The 20,731-nt window shown below is 40.3% G+C and overlaps 1 protein-coding gene across 1 annotated transcript; it reads right to left on the bottom strand.

Annotated features, from left to right (window-relative positions):
* Positions 1–1,070: 1,070 nt before the first annotated feature.
* sult4a1 (sulfotransferase family 4A, member 1) lies at positions 1,071–19,773 on the bottom strand. The gene is made up of 7 exons (XM_061080248.1): positions 19,605–19,773; positions 11,678–11,808; positions 10,412–10,492; positions 9,108–9,234; positions 8,891–8,985; positions 3,788–3,926; positions 1,071–1,183 (listed from the first exon to the last, which is right to left on the bottom strand). The coding sequence occupies exons 1-7, from the start codon at positions 19,771–19,773 to the stop codon at positions 1,071–1,073; spliced, it is 855 nt and encodes a 284-aa protein (XP_060936231.1).
* Between the last annotated feature and the right edge of the window lie 958 nt (positions 19,774–20,731).

Below are 20,731 nucleotides of genomic sequence, written 5' to 3'. Positions count from 1 at the left end.
GCTGTTCTCCATATTAACTTATGATAATGATTATGATGCTTTAAATACCTTTTGAATGTTTAAAAAAAAAATTGGGATACTACTTATTTTAACAGTAGCACCAAAATTTCAAAAAGTGTAATAGCCCATATGCACCCTTTCCTATCTGCTTCCTCCAGCTCCTTCTGATGCTGGCCTTGGAAGCTGTATTGTCAAGGGCAACATGTTCTTATCGGGTCACCCAAGGCAAAGTCATCTCTGGTATGGGCCCTGACCAAGAATAATTCACAAAGCCTGCCATCGGTCTGAACACCTCTAAGCCAGCAGGTTGGCCTTTTGTAAAATCATGTCCACTCTTTGGAGTGATTGATTGGCAAAAGCAAAAGAAAAACTCGGCAGGATTTCACTTCACACAACACCCTGTGTTCCCATTTATCAGTGTGCAGCCCCATTAGTACCTTAGAGATGAGCGGTGATCTCTATTTGAACAGTTACTGTGTCTCAACCCTATGGTCTCAACCGGACGACAGCAGACTGTGGCTGTTTATAACATAGTTTCCAGTCCCTTTTGCTTTTTCCGACATGGTTTGACTACACAATACCTGAACGGTTCATCTGGTCAGCCACATTAACATGTTATTTTCAGTGTATTTCAGTCACAACTATGATTATGTGGTTTGAAACCTGATTACCATTTAGGGTTTAATATAAATATTGATGACTATTCAGCTTCAAAGAACTAGGATCAACCTTTAAAGACTACAACATCGAACCCTGGTCAGGATACACATGCACAACAGTGGGAACATATTGTGGAGGTAGGGTTGGAGGAGGTTTGGTTTAATTATTGATAGAGGAATATAAACTCCTGTACATTGTGGTTTGTTATGGTCAACTCATAAAAGCGTGATTTGTGATGATGCAGATTGTATTCTTGAAAAGTCTTGTACTGTAATCCAAACTTCACACTGACCGATTGAGAGGAGATATAAGAGCGTGGGTTATGTCATGACGTGTGCACCTGCCAACAGTACTGAAGTTGATCAATGAAAGGAGAGAGGCGGAAAGAGAAGGGTGGCGTCAGGCGCTCTTCAGAGACAGAAGTCAAAGGTCAGGTCTGACTTGCCCATGTTCTGTCTGTAGACCGTGTCAAACTTGTCATTCATAGACACTGTGAAGACATCCTTCCACAGCCCCACACGACCTGCAATGAGAATACACACGGAGATGAAAGAGGATTTATTCATTTTAAAAGCTGAAAAAAAATAAAACACCTTTTATCACCTTTTGTGAAATGATTGTCCAAAGCCACTGTTCATTCTGACTAGGTTTTTGAGCCAAAAGTTTAGTTCAATCTAAAATACTGCTTGAATGTTTGCATGATGACTTGTATTGAAAGCAACAGTTTCAGCACGGATGCAGCCTGGAAGGGCCATGACTCACCTGCTGTGGCACGTGTGACACAGATCAGAGCGACTGCCAAATGTGTGTTAAGACTAAAGCACACCACACACCAGACTTCCATACACTAAAAGAAAACAAAATTAGATGGGAAAACAGGAAGACAGAAACTATAAGGAAGACAGAAACCATAAGTAAACATAAAATCCAAAATCAGGAATGGCAACACAAACCCAACTGAAAAATGAGAATAATTGCGTGTAAAAGGTGGAGTCCGGTTGAAACTCAAAGAAGATAGAAGCAAAACAAACAAACGGGACCTGCTGGTTGAGGTGTAGGTGCAACATGTAGCCACACAGCGGTGCTATAATCATTTTAAACTGAGTGTGAGAAAACACTGATCCTGGGTTCAACAGTAAATACACGAAATTAACCTTCATATGTATAAGTGCGTTAAAATGAACCAGCAGTTTGTGACAGTATCCAAGAACCACAAATCTAATAATGTACATAATGTATTGTTGACCAACAATATTTCATGTGAGGTTAGATTTCATGTCTGTTCTCCATTATCAAACAGAGCAGAATAAGAACTCTGTTTAACTTAGCTTAACTGTTTAACCTACGACAACCTAATGCTTTCATTTATGGGTTTATTATTTAAATGATCCATTATCCATTTTCTAGAAATGACTATGTAATTTGGAAGACGGGTTCATAAACAGTTGTTGATTTGCAGTGGACATTTCTTGACAAAATGATCCTATCCTAAAGTAAACACTTATTCCTTCATCAATCTCCACAAGACTTGTAAAACAAAGTGTTACCTGGATGAGTCAGGGGTATAAATTGATCCTGCTGGACATTTTTCTGAGGCTGTAGGGTTGTTAAGTTCGATGGATGCTCAGAGGGGCACAAGTGATATTTCATTAATCTGGGTGCTAGACAGGAAAAGGAAAACTGTGCCAGTCAAAAAAAAGGAGAAGATACTTGGCGCTGCATTACACTGGGTCTGGAATGTTACAAGACACACAACTTATGGCTTACTGCTACATGTGAGTAAAATTCAGAATCCAGTTTTTTGTTCATTTCAAAATTCAATCTTCCCCGAAAAGGTCAGCTAGTGTGTAGTCTGCAGGGGTAATATAGAAGTGCAAGGTGCTCAGCGCCACCATCCACCCTCACTTCACTGCTTTCCACTGACAATTACAATAGAAGGAGACAAGCATATCAACGTTTTTACCAGGTCCTCTCTTATCTGCACTGCGGTGACTGGGCAGTAATAAAACACTTTATTACTGCCAGGTCATAACTGTATGTTATGCATTCTCCAGATAGATCAAGACCAAAGTTTAAACCCTATTGACAGGTGTTGGTTTTACTGTGTGACTCATTTAGTGTATGATGTCAGTTTTGTTCTTTACAGCACATACTGCTGGACTTTTTCAGGCTGTCCTCGCTGTTGTTGTCTTTAGATCAGACGTCTGTCAGTCAGAGTTCATCGAAAAAGACAATTGTGTTGATTCAGTTTCTTTCAATAGCTTTGGAAGGAGGCCTCCGGTGCCTCGTTACACATCATAACATCACTGGTATGAAGCAGGCCTGATCAAATTGCACTAGGATGATACTGAATATGTTCTTTCTCTGACAAGGCACTCATGACTCTTGTCCCATTACCACAGTGATTAATTTGTCCAACCCTCTACTAGGAATTTTACTAGTTGCACAATTTCATGGAAATGTATGTCCTGAGAACATAACATTTGTATTTTCTATTTGCACAGACTAAACACTGTACTTTTTTGATGCAACTTAAGTACTAGGTTTGGAAAAATTCCTTTTAACCTTTGTTTTTGTTTATGCTCTCTGGTTCTTAAGATGAATTCCTAGTCTTCCGTGTTTCCGGACGTAAGGGAGTTTTTTTGGTCAAAAAAAAGTTTAAAAAAACCTGAACACTGAAAATGTACTTTACTGAAGTGATTAAAAATTCAGTATTTATGATAAATGGTCTGCACTTAAGTCTTAATGACAACTAAAAGCACTTAACAGTACAGTTTTGCCTGTGATTCAACTTTTTTTTATTCCATGTTATTTCTACTTTCATTTAAGTAGAAGGATCAGAATATCACATTGATGGCTGCATACATTTTTACCCATTGTAAATTCAAAAAAGTTAAGTGCAATGCTACATCAATGTAGTGCTCTTTTATTTAAATGAATTGTGGGCAATAGTTCTATTGGACATACAGTATGAACATATCCTCTTAATTGGTTTGTAGGTTGAAAACGTAATTCTCTCAACGTTTCACCTAGATGTCACACAGAAACCCCAAAGTATGTCTACTTAGCAGACCCGAGGAACGGAGCAATGCCACAAGCTTTGTTCTCTTTTCCTGCACCCACTCACCCCTGCAGATGGACAGTGCCTCCATGGAGCAGCACTGCTCAAGGAGCTGGTTGCAGCTCTCCACCATGCCTTCCAGCTGAGCCTTGTCATAGGAAACACCCAGGAACCTGGCTAACCTTTCCACCAATGTCCCCAGGTCCTGTGGAGGAGAGGGAGGAGAATTTATAATAAATGGAAAACCTACAAATGTGATGATCACTAAAAACAAAGTAAAGTCCCTCACTCTTGTGCTCATAAACTATACCAAGGCTGTGACTGTGTTTCCACAAATAGCATCCACCCAAAGAGCAGACCCTGATGCAACTGCCCTTTGGGTTTGGACTTTTTTGACATTATATGGTACTATTTTTTAGGTTTAGCCTTTTTCTCACATCTTAACGTATCCCAAGTTTGACTAGCATTTTTAAATGACCAAACTCTTAAGTGTTACTTATATTAATGGAAGGTGGAAGTTATAATATCTCAAATCTGTGTGATAACCACTTAAAGTTTTGGACGGTTGTTTTTTTAATCTTTTTAACTCATTCCAAACTTTTCTGCCCAAGTAACAGTCACAATAAAACTATCAACTATCAAATTTGTTACTCAAGACTAGAATTCCCGCACTGCGGTTGCCAATGAGTGCAGTTTCCATGTACATATTTTTTCGACCTTTAACCACTGTGACTTCTAACCATTGAAATGTTATCACTTTGTCTTTTTAGTCCAAGTAACAACTGATTAAAAGATGAATTTCTCTTAAGCAGTTTTCAAATATCACATTCAAAAGGCCAAAAACATATTTCTTGAGGCCACCGTGACCTTGACCTCTGACCACCGAAATCTAATCAGTTAATCAGAGTCTAAGTGAATTGAGCTAAATGTAATGCTATTCCATTTGGGCGGTCCTTTTATAAAACATTCACAGGCAAGTGAGGCCTTTGAGCTTGACCACCAAATTCTATTAAGGTCATCCTTGAGTCAAAGTGAATGTTTTGCCACACGTAATGAAATTCCCTTTGAGCACTCCTGATACACTCGGTCAAAACAATGCAAGGTCACACCTAGACCTTTTGAACTTTAACCACCAAAGGAATCCAAGTGAATATTTAGTGCCAAATTTGAAGGGATTCCTTGACCATGTTCCAGAGCTATCACCTTCACAAGGCTAATAATGTGCTTTGTGAGATCACCGTGAACTTTGACCACCAAAATCCTATCGATTCATTGTTGAGTTTAAGTGAATATTTGAAACAAATTTGAAATATATCCCTTAAGGCAGCCCTGAGATATCGCTTTCACAAGTTTGGAACGGAGAGAGAAACGGACAGACGGACAACCTAGAACATAAAGCCTCTGGCCACCTGCAATCGTCGGCACGCAAGCGTAAAAGTGTGGAAAGAATCCACAGTACAGACCTATCTTCATAATGCTGAGCACTGCTAATTTACACAATGAACTCCATCATGTACAACTTTTTAATTAAAGGCAAAATTAATTTTTGGGGAATTTTAATCAGAACACCAACATTTTGACTGTTTTCTTTAACTATGGTGTGGGTTTGTAAAACATTATTAAGAATACAACTAATGATAACAACTTATCACATTATTTATCAGAGAATATCCTTCAAAATAAATTGCAGATTTTACAGTATAAAACACATGAAAAATCTGCAGAATAATGGTGAGCCACCCTTGTAACCATGAAAAGGTCTGATAACGTAAAGAACAACCTTTGGCAATGCAAAGAACAAATATTGATTTGACACGTTGAGCTCTATTTCTTTGACTGGAGAGTTTTACACAAGAACATTCTGAACAAAGACAGACAGGATACACAGGTCTTCCATGTTGGTTATGGTTACAGGTTACAGCTGCAGACAAATGATTGGAGAGGAGGCTTAAATGAAATGGGTTTCCTTTTGTCTGAAAAGGTTCAAAAGAGAACTTGTCTTGGCATGGAAGTAATGCACTGCTACAATCTGATAAATAACCATCATTTTGATTATCGATTAATCTGTTGATTATTTTTCAGATTAATCGATTATTTAGCAGATAAAAAGATAAAAGATAAATTTGTCCCTTTCCAGCAGTTTATTTGAAAAGCAACTTAATTTCTTGTAAAATTCTGTTTTTATAATGTGTTACAGATATCTACAACTTAATTCTGATGATAATTTCAGATACATACAATTGAATTCTGCCTAGTCATAATCCAAGTTCAAGACATTTTGAATTCACCTTAGATTAAGTTCGAGATAGTCAATATTGTGTTGTACAGACACTTGGATGACACCACAGGAGCAGTATGAAGGCATTTATGTTTTTTTTCTGTTGTTTTTTTACATATCAAGAAGTGGTCACCATTTTCTTCAATTGTATTGGATTCTGCTGCATCACTGTTTACCCCTGAAACTATAAAAGTGTTTTGTGGACTGAAACACTTACACTCACCCAGTGGCGTTTCTACATAAGGGGCAGGTGGGGCACTGCCCCACCAGATGGCGCTGGTGTGCAGAAAGCTAAATACTGCATATCTGAACTTTGTGGCAAAAATATATTTTATTTTATTTTATATGCAAAGAAGCGTGAATGTGTGTGTGAATAAACGAGACTCACAAGCATTATAGTCTTGTTTTGGAGTAATTTGATTCGTGTGTGTTTCTGTCTGTGTGTTTGCTTTGTGAAACGCTTCCCTCTTGCCGTCCGTCTCTGCACTGGGCTTTGTGAAACGCTTTTCTCTCGCCGTACTTCTCTGCTGTGGGCACAACGGGCAAGCGGCAGACCAGTGCCATGGGAGCACCAATCAGCGTGAAGCACACAGGCCACTGTTAACATCGGAAGGTAGTGATTATGAAGATGGGCCCAACCTGGGCCCTACGACGTTTCCCAGAGAGCTACTCGACTCCAGCGTCAGCGTCACCCGGAAACAGGCTGACGCTCCGGTTCGACGTCACCTGAGCTAACAGGCTACCTCGTCAGTGGACACCACCCAGGTCTGTGGAGAGGTTCACTCACATCGGATGAATAATACGCTTTGAAGTTCAGCTTGTTCTCCTGGCAGAGAGGCTGAAGACGTGTGAGCTCCCGTTTCTGAGGTGAGGTTTGTCAAGTTTAGTATTTGTATTTATCTGTAAAAGTAGTGATTCGCTGCTGTACCTGGGTGTTAGCTTAGCTCGGCTAGCCCGCAGGCATGCCTGCAGCAGTAATAGCGATGCTAACGGGACCATAGCCTACGGAGTTATTGACCCGACATGAAGCCACATGATCCGGTCCACCCAGCAGAGAGAAGCGTTAGTTTATGAGGATGAGTGTGTTTGGAGAATAAGCTATGAAATACTAATAATGTGGAAGAACTCCAAACGGTACATGCATTGTCTTGGTAGTGCACAGTTTAATCCAAAACCATATTCAAAATCAGTAGTTGAATATCCACAGAAAACAAAGATATAAACTTTGTGTAACACTTCCTCTACAATAATGCCATATTTTATGTTTCCTATAATTTTATTAGGTACGGACGAGCCTGAAGGACACAGCTGTGCTGACCGTTTTCTGTCTCTTATGGCAAAGAAGAAAAATAAAACACTGGGTTCTTATCTAAAGTGTATCAAATCAAGAAGCAAAAGATAAACATTGTTCTAATAAGTGTTCATTTGAATATATAATATATAATGAAAATAGAAATAAACTCTTTTATCCATGACACTTAGCAATGACTGCCAACTCTAAACAGCTGCAGGCCTTCTTTAGTTGGGGAGGAAAACACAAAGTGTTGTGCAGATGAAGCTGGTGCATGTCGCCTCATGTTGATAATAATAAATTATGCAAGTTATTTGAGCTATGTGTCTGTCTAATCTTTTTCCTTTGTTGCAATCATTTTACTTTAATGCTGTATTATAGGCAACAGCTTTGTGTTGGGCTGAGAGCTAAAGCATGTGAAATGTATTTGAAATAGGATTTCTGCTCCCTGCTGGCACTCAAAATGCAGCCCATGGTATATCTCACTGGTCTATATAGGCCTACTGCTTATAATAATCAGCTACCTCTATTTTTGTGACGGTGACATGACGTCATACAAAATTGCCCCACCAGAAATTTCAGGCTAAAATCGCCACTGCACTCACCCCTCCATCGACTTTGTGCTGAGTAGATAATGAGTTTAGATTTGAAATTGACATTATCTTTAATATGTTTTTTATAGATACAAAGTTCACAAATATTGCTGTAAATCTGGTTTAAAAAAGTGACTTTTTTAATAAACATTCTTGTGCTATATATGGTGAAATGTACAATTAGCACCCCTAACGCAGCAACATCGGTTTTATATCACAGCACAGTCTCTGTCAAGACTACAGTTTAAGCCACAACATGTAAAAAAGCCACTCCAGTAATACCAGAACAAGCTCTGACTCACAACCGTTCATGAAAGCAGCCATGTGGGAAATTAGAGTGTGGAACTGCTTAAATTGCACCTGACCAAAATGATGGATCTGCTAGAAACTGCTCCCAGCACAAGGCTATACAATCAAACCTCCTCCAACCTAGGAGTATGTATAAAATGAGGCCGTGTTTTTTCATCATCGCATCTTAACAACTGTCATTTGTTGTATTCAAGTGGAAACCTGGGCACCAGTCGGCCTTACAGGAGATATAAAAATCCTAATATTTACATTTTCAAAAGTTAAAGCGAATTGTGATATAACATGAATCACTCTATTTAGATTAAGTTTGAGAAATGTTTGTGATATTTCAAATGTGGAACACACTGCAAGCAAGGCAGGACTACAACGTAACCACTGTCAATGACGGTACAGAAAATAACATGTTCAAAGGCGAGGGTAAAGAGCATGTATGCTCATTGTAGGAATAGAGGTTAAAAAGTAACTTCATACTAGGCAGCAGCACAGAACACATGTACACACATGCAATATCAGTACAGCATTTCCCCTGGTAAGGTGTACTGACTCACTTCCTATCTTAATCACAAAAATACATTCTAAGAGGGAAACCCTTACAGACGACGGACTACTGAGTTAAAACATACATAATGTTAAATTATGTTAAGAGAGAATGTTGAGACAGAGACTAAAAAAGGCACAGGAGACAGTGATGATGTTACCTTGTACATATCTTCATATTTCAAGAAGAGGACATTCGCGTTCATACGATGCTCCCAAAATTCCTGAACATGTTCAAACCAGGAACCATATCCCACTATGACAGAGACAGAAATAAAAAATAAAAATACACCTAGATGAGCTTACAGTAGTGAGAAAACTGGACAAGGTGGAAGGTCACGGTGACCCAGTCCTCCAATAACCTACTTACATACTTACACTTGTCATCCATGAAACGGCGACAGAACTCCTGGAAGGTTCCCCGGTAGCTCATGGTCCTAAGAGAGCGGTGGAACTGGTAGTAGGACACCACCAGGTCTTTAGGGTTGCGAGCCATGTAGATCACCTAGAAGAAAACCCACATACAGAAGTCACTCAGTGGTCACACAGTACTCACTCCGAATTAATGTTTAAATCAATTCAATTTTATTTGTATCGTGCCAAATGGAGAACACAAGCACTCCAGGCACTCTTTATATTAAGTAGAGATCTTGAAAATTTTGAGTCCTGTGATTTACTGTAGTCTTGTAGAATAAGTTGCTGGAGCTGAGGGCTGGTGAGGTCAACACTGTCTATTTCGGACTTTGTTAGCCTGAACAAAGATCTCTTGGTGTCATGGCTGCTCGAAGCTCATTATTATTGGTTATGTGAGGACTCATATCAGATTCAACTTCGACTAATTCTCCTCACTGTTTCATATATTTGGTGAGTGGTATGGGCAGCAAGACACATGTGTGTGTTGCATTAAATATAACAGTTCCATACTGAAAACTGTACTGAAAACACTACTCATCAAATAATGTATTATTTCTGATGGTTACACAGTTATTTTAGGGGAAATTGGCTCAGCTGTTTGTATAAGCTTCTACGAATCAGAGCATGAACATGGATCTTTCTGCAGCGGTTTACTCTTCTCCTTTAACATACATGTATACTAGATCTTAATAAAATCAACAGTACGAACACCTTCACACATGAAGAGGAAGCTGTGACAGCAAATAGCGGTGGCATGAGTGTTTTTTACAAATAGCATTAAATGTCATGATATTGTAGCTATACTGCTAGGTGAAAAGATTTGATATCTTTTTCTCCTGACAGCTAACCTTTTACTTATAGATTTGTTTAGAATTTTATTTTTTTTAAGTGACAGTGTTGCTTTAATTCAAATAAAGGAATTCGCTTTTTGTTGTTGTTTTTTACAATTGTGTATATTTTATTTCTTCTCTTCTAACGCCGATCATAAATTGTGTAATGGTATATTCAGTATGAAAAACATATTCAAAAAACAAGGACAAAAACCTATTTAAAAAAAGGCTGTCAGATTAAATGAAACAGCTGAAGCCAGTTCCGTGTGGGTGACGTCAATGATCTGCCTGAACTAACATTATGAAATGAAATGCAATAAAACTCTGTCTGTTAATATTTGACACCTGCATCAAAATGTATTTGTCTTAAAATGCCTAAATTAGCTTCTTCAGGCAAAGAAACATTTGTGGCTACAGTGTGGTATTGTCCAGGCTGACCTTGGCTTCTCCATGGTGCATTGCTGTCGGGAGGAATCGGTAGGGAAGGTGACTTTTTATCAGACGAGGGGATGTCAGCTCCTGTGGAGAAATAAGACAAGTCAGTACTTTAATCTGTATTCTTCCATTTTATTATCGCTCCAGGAGAAAGTGTCTGGTGATAGCAGGTGTCTCTTATCTCCTAAAAGAGTATATACTATATACTTTGACTGTACATACATTTCTGGGAAAACAAGATAAAGCTTTTCTCTCAAGGAACATACTGATCCTGTTTATTTCTGACCCTAAGAGTAGCTCAAATTACATGGATGAACTTCCATGACATCAATCATCCATATCTAGGACAATCCATGTTTACAATAGAAACACGGCTATGAGTAAATATAGATCTACAGTGCTGATAATGTGTGTATGAGAATTTGTTGATCTTGGGTCTGCCTCATCTTGTACAATCATTACATATATCTGTATTTTTGTTTCCCTTGTTTTCGTTTATAGCATGCAATGACATACTACAATGACATTACATACAACCAATTATGATCACAATGCTCTGCATGTAAAGTCCATATATATTCAAACTAGAAAGCCACCCAGTAGTTAGCATAGCTCTGCCAAGGCCCAAGAGTCCCCTTTATTCAATCAAGCTGCACCAAATTGCAAACAGTTAAAGAAATCATTTAAAAGTCTGATTTTCTTTACTGTGGTTTCATCAATTATTCCCTGAGAAATCATTGAAAATGTCAAAAACGTCCTATTTGCAATGTTAAAGAAAGAGAGAAAGATTTCCTTGACCTCCAGATCCACACAAACATTTTCAAAATAACAGACCATTTCCAATGCAATTTACAGAGTCTAACCTACTGAGTGAATGCAGTGTGCAAAAAAGGTTGATATCACCCCTGTTGTTGTTTTTACAGACAAAAAAACAACACACCACAATATAGACAATAAAATTAGTTTTGCACTTATTGACTATGCAGTGTTCTACATTTTATCTTTGAATAAATCAAGAGAGAGAGTTTAGCATATGGCCTCACTTTAAATCAACGTTTGCTAGCCTGTGTTTTTGTAGAGACAGTTACCAGCATTTTCTCGTGTTTCGCACATAAGCAGGATGTTGGTTTGTCTTAATGTGTGGGTCTACTCACAACAATGCAGGCAGCAAATCTTCATCTAAAATTTCCAATAGCTCAGGCCTCCTGCAGTCCTGTAATAATTAAGGTACTGGTTGATGCTAACCTTATCTCAGCTATATTACTGTACCTGTATGATATCCAGTCCAGGTTGGGGGTACTCTAAGACCGGCAGCTGTTCATCAATGTTCATAAGGCCGATTTCATCTGGGTCTGCTCCCTGGCTTACTAAATACACAACCTCTTGAAGCAGACTGGTGCCTATGGGGAGAGAGCAGAGGACAAGGATAGAGAGGGAGTAATAGTACAAGAGGTTAGTTCCAAAATATAAAGGAATTGTGCATTTTGTGATAAAAGCATGAAATTTGGTACACTTATAGCCAAAGGCATTCTCAAAAGATTTGGATGTGGAGCCATCATGAATTTTCAACATGGCGCCCATGGCAGCCATTTTTCAAAATGTCCGCCAGCAACAACTGTTTTCTTATGAATGATGGATTTAATATGATATTTCAGACTTATTTACCATTCATACTACTTGGTAAATGTCTTTTGGATAGTGGAACATTTTCATTGAAAATTCAAAATGGCCGCCAACTGGTTAGATATAGATGATCTCTATGTTTAATTATACATTTATCTTGATGCAGAATTTGATTTGGGAACTTTGGAATTTCTAAGAATCTTCTTTCTATCTCAAAATACTCATGTTAAGCAAGGGAAACCTAGGGTCTATCACAGGGAAGACCAGTCACACTCACCTTCACAGACACAAAGGGCTGTGCACTGTAAGTGGGATTTTTTGCACTTACACTGCCCAACACAACCTTTCTTGCATTTGCATGAGACAAGATCATAACTTGACTGGCCTGCATCTGGTAGGCATGTCCAGAAGGGTTCATAGTCCCCCTCAGGTGACTTTGACCAGCCCCATTCGCACGGTGAAGGTAGTTCTGGTGTTGACACCAGGACTGTACCCCACACGTGCCCTCCTTGGTATACAGCTCTCTTAACATGCTCTTCTAGGGCAGCCTTGGTAGGGGGGATTGTTTGCACATTGTGCCTCTTTGCAAATAACTTCCTCCTTGCCGTATTGATTTCTGTACATGTGCTGGTTCGGTCATAGACTAAGATAACAAACCTCTCAATTGTGGCCATTACCTCCTGTGGTATGTCATCTGGGGCTGAAGACACTTTCAACAGGGCAAGTGTAAGTTCTGGAAGCACAGACCATACAGCCCATGCAGTCTTTTTCCCATGGCCAACAAAGCTTGACACAGTGTCACAACCCGTCAATGCATGGAACACTGGTAGTGCACATGCTTTCTCGGGCCCGAGCCCTGCTGCAATTTCATGGGCTGCCAAATATCGAAAATTCTTACCAGTACCGAAAGCCAACCAAAGCTCATCCTCTGGTTGTAGAGTCTGAGCCACTGCCACAGCCAGCACCACAACATCAGTATCAACTGTTTGAATCATAATTTTGTGGTGGCCGTTTCTTGCTGCATGGGCTACGTGCAATAACATGCGACTATCCGCTTCCTCATCCCTGCAAGGAGCAATCGATGTCCTATCTGGGAGAGGTGGCTTGCTAAGGACTTCCATGTCACTTGTGGTGACAAGCTGTTTATCCTCCTGCACAAACCATCTGAGCAGAGCCTCCGAGAGAAAGGCAAACAACTCAGTCTTATTGCTGTCAACTCTAAGAAAGTTTTGCCAGTTCCTGGGAATGGCTGCATCACCTACCACACGTCTCTGAATTCCAGTGCCACGCTTTGCTCTCGTAGCAGCTTTCAGAGAGTCAGACAAGTAGCGGTCCCACACCAGATCAAGCCTGGACACAGTTTCAAACTTTCTGGTCAGATATGGAATGAAGATCACATGGGCATAGTCATTGAAGGTTTTTACTGAACTTGGTTTCAGCATCTGGATGATGGCTGTCCCATCTACAATGGTGCAGGTAACCTTTGGACTGTCAGAGTATGCACTGTGCACGTGCGTAGGCTAAGTACGTGCTTTTTTCCTTTGGGAAACCCATAAGAGGAGTGTGTTTAGCTGGCACTGAACCCCATGCTGAGTTTCACAGCAGTGGTGTCACCAGTGTGCCCTGGTTGTGCTTCAACATCCACTCTATTACTTTTTTTTTTTCTTTTTTTTTTTTTCATTGGGTAACATTTCAATTACAATAAAATAGATGATAGTGTACTTGAAATTATAGATTTAATTTCAGAAATATGGCTGCCATCTTGTTGTAGGTGACCAGTGGTCACCAAGTGTGACTATTGTGGTCACCATTTCTGAGTTAGAAGGAAGCTTCTGGCCAATTGTAAAGTTCCAAATTTGAATTCTGCACAAAGAAAAGGAAATAAAAAATAATACTGGTTTGACACCGAGATCACCCATATCAGACAGTCATAAAAGTGATGGCTGCAATCTTGAAGATGTCAGCCATCTTGAATATTTAATGACAAATTTAGATTATTCAAAAGACATTTACCAAGTACTATGTATGGTAAATAAGCCTGAAACATCATATTATATCCATCATTCATAAGCGAACAGTTGTTACTGACAGCCATTTTGAAAGATGTCTGCCATGGGCGCCATTTTGAAAATTCATGGTGGCTCCATATCCAAATCTTTTGAGAATGCCTTTGGCTATAAGTGTACCAAATTTCATGCTTTTATCACAAAATGCACGATCGTTCTGGTTACCAGCTGCACTATAAAGAAATTTGATTGGATTGCTGTGAACACAGGGACTGTACTTGATAAAAACAAGACAATACAAAATAAAAAAGTGTCAAAACCCTCATTGGATATTACTTTGTTTTTTAAGTGGTCACACAGGTGCAAAGTATACCGTGCATGTTTGTGAGTGTAGGAAGCCATATAAATTTTGTACACAAATTGAAAGTCTACAATTACAGGACTCTAACCCAAACGCAGTCAGGTTAAGCAGTCACACGACGCTGGTTATCAATTCACTAAGTCAACCTAAGGTTTCATACTATAGATACGTGCACATAAAAGGGCAGATGTTTGCTGCGAATGACCAATCACCACCAGGAACAAATGTACTTACAGCCGAGCCGCATATTTCACAACAACGAACAAACTAAGTGCAATCACATTATCCAGACTTAAAGCAACACAGTTGTTGTTGTTGCCAAATGCAGTAAGGACAGGTGGCAGAAAAATTGTGTAAATAGATAAAAGTCAATGTTTTTAAAGTAGAACCGTCATTATTCAGGCAAGAGAAGATCTGACTATAATCTTGTTTTTGTTTCCATTACATTAATGCGTTATTTACATGTATTTTCTTTGTATGTTTGACAGATTTAGACTTATTCTTTCACAAGCAACTCTGGTGGGTTCAAGCGCGCCTGGGTGGGTAATGTGTGACTCCAGCAGCTGACTACTGTGTATCATTCCCTTCAATGAGAATCCATAACTTTCATAAAGATACTAATAGGAGTAGCAGGCACGTGCACAGATAGACCCCTAGTGGTGCTCAAGCACCTGCCCTTTTGCCCTGGATGAGAAAAGGGCCCCTTCTGCTGGAGCCCAATTTTTTCTTCATTCATCAATATTTAAGAATAAAAATTACTCTATCTGTCATCAATTCCCCCCAATGTGTTGTGATATCTGACGGGGCATTTATCTTGTGAAAATTTCGCCCCGACATGCTCCGCGGCGCTCACAAGCCCCTGTTGGCCCCTCCCTCCTCCTCCTCCTCTTCCTCCTAATGCAGCGCTGAGGGCCAAACGGCTGCAGCCTACTTCCTCTCTGACCCGCAGCATCAGACAAACAGGTAATGACGGTGTGTGTGCAATCCCCCGACGTTGTTTGGTGATAAATTAACCACAACATTAGCGCTGCTGAAAACATTACGTCGCAACTGGTCCGACGTTTCCTTAAAAAATAAACCAACAAAAAACTCACGAAATCCGTGATTTCAAAGACTTGTCCAGCTGCTTACTGACGTTTGTCATGTTTAATGAAGAGAGAGAGGGAGAGAGATACAGGCAGGCAGAGAATTTAAATGCAGTTTTACTGTTCTACAAATTACACAAGTTCACTAGTTTTGTTTCATTTAAAATCGTAATTATTGAAATGAAAGGTAGGTCTTAAGTTGAGCTACATACATATTAGTGTAATGCTGCTTATACTTCAACTCTGTCAGAAAACAGTAAACAAAAATGTGTGTGTACTGTGTTATCAGCTTTATAGAGATTATGTAAGTCACTCTTGATTATTATGCACAACATTGATTTATCTCATTTACAAAATGTGCAGCATAATGCCAAGAAAAGAGAGACTCCAAAAGCAGAAGGATAGGGAACTGCAACAAGCAGCTCAGGGTAGCAGCTCTCTTTTATATTGGATCAGGACATCAACTAGTAAAACAAATGAGGGAGAATCAGTAAGTTTTTATTTATTTATTATTATTATTTTTACTTTCATAAATAATTTTGGCAATGGGTGTCCTTTTTTGGGGTTTGAGCGACGGCCCCCCAAAATGTCTGTGCACGTGCCTGACGAGTAGGCAAAAGGATTGTCCAGTCTCTGCAGACTCTTGCTCTTGAGACCCTGTAACAATCAGAGCACTGAGATACTGTTCTGCCATGCCAATGTTCTCTGTGGTTACCCCATGACTCATTCTGGCTTGTAAACATCCTTAAGTGTACTAGTCCAATCTGATTATCTAAATATTTCTTTGGAAAAACAGGAGGCTAATAAAACAACTAAATGAAGGCTTGAGGCTGCCATCAGATTACTTCATGCCATACCAGTCACTGCCATTTTATGAAGAGTGAAACAAAATATCTCTAATTCATCAGAGTCTGATCCATTCACCCCAGCTTTATTACTTAAAGATTTTATCAACCTATGAGTTTGCCAATGTTCTGTGACTTGAAAAGGTCTGACCGTTCTTAAGGCCAATTTATGCCTCTCCGTTTCTTCTATTACGGACAGATAAGACCGCCCTATCCGTCGTGAAACGCCCTCTCCGAATGCTTCGTACAGCTTTTCGTACACGTCTGATTTTTCTAACTATCCGTCTTCATGCTGGAGACCCGACGGACCGCTCTTGGCTGTGATTGGTCCGCGAACGACATCATTTCCGTATGACGTCATTTCCGTATTTCCGGACCTCAAACTTCCTGTTTACTTCCTGTTTACTTCCATGTAGCATCAAACCCAAACACAACTATGATTCTACGATTAATGTGACGTGTGTGTTAAGCCAGCGGAGTTGTCTGGCTGACGGTGGCTCGTTAGAGCACTGAGGGCATGTGTGCACGGTCACAGACGGTTATAACGAGCTTTCAAAACGGCGCTAGCAGGCTAGGCTAGCGGGCTAGGCTAGCCACCATGCTAACTGCGGTGGTAACAGTGCAAGAACCCGCCGTCACGACTTTAATTCCACTTCTATCATGACACTGTTTCTATAATACCGTCAGGTTAGAAGCAAACACTGGATAGTAGTAGTTAGTGTCGGGAGTCCTGCTGACTGTGTGTGGAAGCTGGGGGGAGCTAGGTCCGTGTAGCTTCTAGCTACATGTAGCCTCAAGCAGATTCAAGCTGTGGAATCAGCAACACAGTTCGGAAACAAGACCGGGGAACCGCTGCGCTAAGAAACGATTACATCAGCATTTTGACCCGCTGGGTGTCACTTTATTTAGTTCTGTTAGTTGCCATGGTTCAGTGTGTGGGACGCAAGCTAACATGTCAACAGAGACACGTGGACTTCTTCTTCCCAAATGGGGTAGGCTTCTCTGAGCTCGTCTTCCGTTGCGCCACCTATGGGTTTGGCGGTGAATTTTTTCCGGACGTAGACTGACGGAGAAGTAAAAATCAAAAAGAGTCTTTGCCCCCTGCTGAGAACTCTCCGAGAAACGGACACGTAGTAGTATATAAGAGCCTTTACTCGGAGAAAGGAATCAAGTGGCTTCAGGCTGACCACATGCTGGCAGTGAAACCAATGAAATTTTGTAAGGTTCTCAAAGCAAACTTTAATTTCACTTTAGAAACTTTTATGAACATGCGGGGGGCTTTGAGCCAATGCGATTGGGCAAGAGGTTGGCTAACACCAGCATATCACAGTGCTGACTCTCAGACACATATAACCATTCACGCTCTCATATACAATTTAGAGTCACCAATAACCACTCCCTAACCACTCCCCGTCTTTGTACTACATAACTGGATCTATTGTACTTCTGTCCATCTTGGAAAGGGATCCCTCACTTGTGAGTCTGCCAGGTGTTTCTATGTTTTTCCTGTTAGAAAGTTTTCTTCACTGAAGTCAAGTTTTAAGGACAGAGGATGCTGCATCTTATACAGTTAATAAAGTATTATGACGCATATTCTTATTTGTGGATATGGGTAATATGAATAAAATGTGACTGATTTGATTGATTGATTACATAAGAGTAGATAAACAAACCAGTATATCCTCTCTCACACGTTAGAATCACTCTTAATACTCATCCATGCTGCTGTGGAGAAATCCAGAGCTTTACAGAAGCATCTTTCATGTACAGGGGAACACATCGATTTGAACAGTTTTTAACTATTTCTTTCGTGTTTTCACAGGGAGTATCGGATAGCTGTTTGAGCATGTGAGCTACTCATCTTATTACATGTCATCTTTTGATCCATTGTTTAAATAATTACATTTTCAGTGCAGCTTTAACTATGTGTTTTAGTTGCCTGATTCACACCATACATGCCTTTGTCCACAGTCTGCCTGGCATAACGATTCTGTGGTTGTCATGTAAAGAATAGTTAGGAATTATGAGTTTGACAAATTGTCAGGCAATACCAAAAGGACTGAAAACCAGACCCCAAATTAACTGTTATTTTTGCTTCTGTACGTCATCACAATAAATCCAGAGTGCAAGTCTGCTGCATTAATTCAGCAGAACACCAATAGATGACGCAACCTATGTTCGACTAGCCTGTGGGTCACTATGCTCTACATGAGTCATGGCTGTGGACAGTTAGCACAAGGCCTTGCATGAAAAAGGGTGATGTATCACAATCCACACACCAGTCATTCACTCACCTCCTTTATTTGTTATCTTATTTCCATTTACTTTTTGGCTTCTGGCACCTTCCCAGCAAATTGTAAATGATACACTTACACTGTTAAGGTCACACAAGCCATTACACATGTTTTTCTTTAAGCAGATTCACTTTGTTTGTTTGTTTGTTTTTTATAGACTTTAGCCATATGTCATTTGCTTTGTGTTTTCTAATGGAAATTGAAGAGACGCACGGCTAATAATCCACGGCAAAGTTGTATCAACATGATTGTCCGTAATCCCATCAGTAAGCTTCTCTCGATGATGAAATTGACCTTTGATGCTCATTGATTGTAATTACTTGGCATTCTTTTTCGACATACAGCTGTTGCCATGCTACTGAGATGATGAGCGAACATAAAAGATGATTCCCATTATAATAATCGCACATCCCTCTGCCCTCCTGTGCGCACTGACAGAGAGCTCCGGCTGCCCACTGGCGATCACATGATCAGACCCACCCAGCGCACGGCAAGGCACCGCGCAACGCTGCGCAAAGACACTGAATGTAAACATCGCTCCTGTCTTCCATCTCCGCGGTGAACGATGCCAACTTTGACTAAGCTCATTGATGCACCACAACCAATCATGAATCGATTTACTTTGTCTAAATAGGTTCGACGGTTTGTGAACGTGACGCGGAGGCTGGAGTGCTGCTTTGGAAGCATGAGAAGGGCCTATAAAATGTAGTTCAGCTGCATGAGCGTCACACGGGCCTAAAGATGACTGGGACTCAAAGCTGTTAAATATCAAGCTCGAGCTGGTTTGCAACCTTAAATTATTAAAGTAAGCTGCACATTATGCACAATGGACGCCAAGACTGATGAAGGCTGTTTTGTTTATACTGTCAAACTTTTATAATCACAGGAGAAACCCGCAGGCTTAGCTGCAGCACAGAGCTAGTAACGAGAATAAACGTGAAAACAGATTGCCCCGTTCAGAGGGAGACACACAGGCGTTTACCTGACTTTGGGTACGTGACGATCCATATGTCACTACTTCTGAGGGAGAAATTGGCGATCTCCTCCATCTTCCCCCTGCAGAAGGGCGGCAGCCGCACTCCATCAAACTCGAAGTATTTGCTCTCAAACTCAATCGGTGTGCTCGGCGTATCTGCCTCGCTTTCGGCCATCTTCAAAACGAACCGCCAGTGTACGAAACGAAAGCGCGCACACGCAGTCGATGGGTGTTGTCGTTTAATCAAGTAAAATACAATACGGGGTTGATGAGGAGACCGAATAAAAAAAACAGTGTCTTCGGGGTGAGGAGGCTCTTGGTGGATGCAGCACGGCAGGAGGACTAGTTGACCTACAGCCAATCACACGGGAGATACATGATGTAATGCGCGCACACGAGGCACAGCATCAGGACCACTCTCACGGGGGCGAGGATGCTTCCCACCACATCACACAGACCTCTTTAGCTCCGGTAAATACTATCAACACGAGACTGCTGAATATCCTATGATATACTCAATTAACATTAAGGTGCTATTATAAGTTATACACTAGGCCTAGACTTATATGATTGTGTTAATAGAACCAATTATCATCATGCTGGTTTGTTACCACTACAATTATCATATGATTGTACAGTACAGTACAGTACTATTTCAGAATCCTAGTATTTGTATGATGACTACATCTGCCTTTTAGATCCATTAATTCCCAGTGAATGATGACTTTACAATCATACAGCATGCGAAGAGCATTCTGCAGAGGGAATGACAAAGAAACAGTTGCAGGCGTATGCTTTTTATTCAGATGCAATGAAGAAATGTGTGTGTGTGACGAGTTGAACTGTGTGTTTGTGTGTGTGTGTGTATGTGTGTGTGTGTGTGTGTGTGTGTGGTGTGTGGTGTGTGTGTGTGTGTGTGTGTGTGTGTGTGTGTGTGTGTGTGTGTGTGTGTGTGTGTGTGTGTGAACTGAGTCAATATCAAAATCCCAGGAGTTAAGACACAGATAAAGCTCTTCTTCAAGGTCTTGGTGTGGGGAGATAAGCACAGTCTTAGATTTGTGGCCCTGATGTCATCTTGGCAGTTTCACAAGCAGAAATATAAGCAGAGATAATATTGAGTGAGGTATAATGGT

Source organism: Limanda limanda, chromosome 1 (genome assembly GCF_963576545.1).
Source record: "Limanda limanda chromosome 1, fLimLim1.1, whole genome shotgun sequence".
Classification (NCBI taxonomy): Eukaryota; Metazoa; Chordata; class Actinopteri; order Pleuronectiformes; family Pleuronectidae; genus Limanda; species Limanda limanda.
Note: the sequence above shows the minus strand (reverse complement) of the source record. Positions and strands in the feature narration are given on the sequence as shown.

Coding starts and splice junctions, on each gene's coding strand:
- sult4a1 (XM_061080248.1), bottom strand. CDS start 19,773: ATGGCCGAAAGCGAGGCAGATACGCCGAGCACACCGATTGAGTTTGAG. Junction 11,809..19,604: donor CGTCACGTACCCAAAGTCAG/GTAAACGCCTGT, acceptor CTCTCCCCATAG/GCACCAGTCTGCTTCAAGAG. Junction 8,986..9,107: donor CCGTTTCATGGATGACAAGT/GTAAGTATGTAA, acceptor TCTCTGTCATAG/TGGGATATGGTTCCTGGTTT.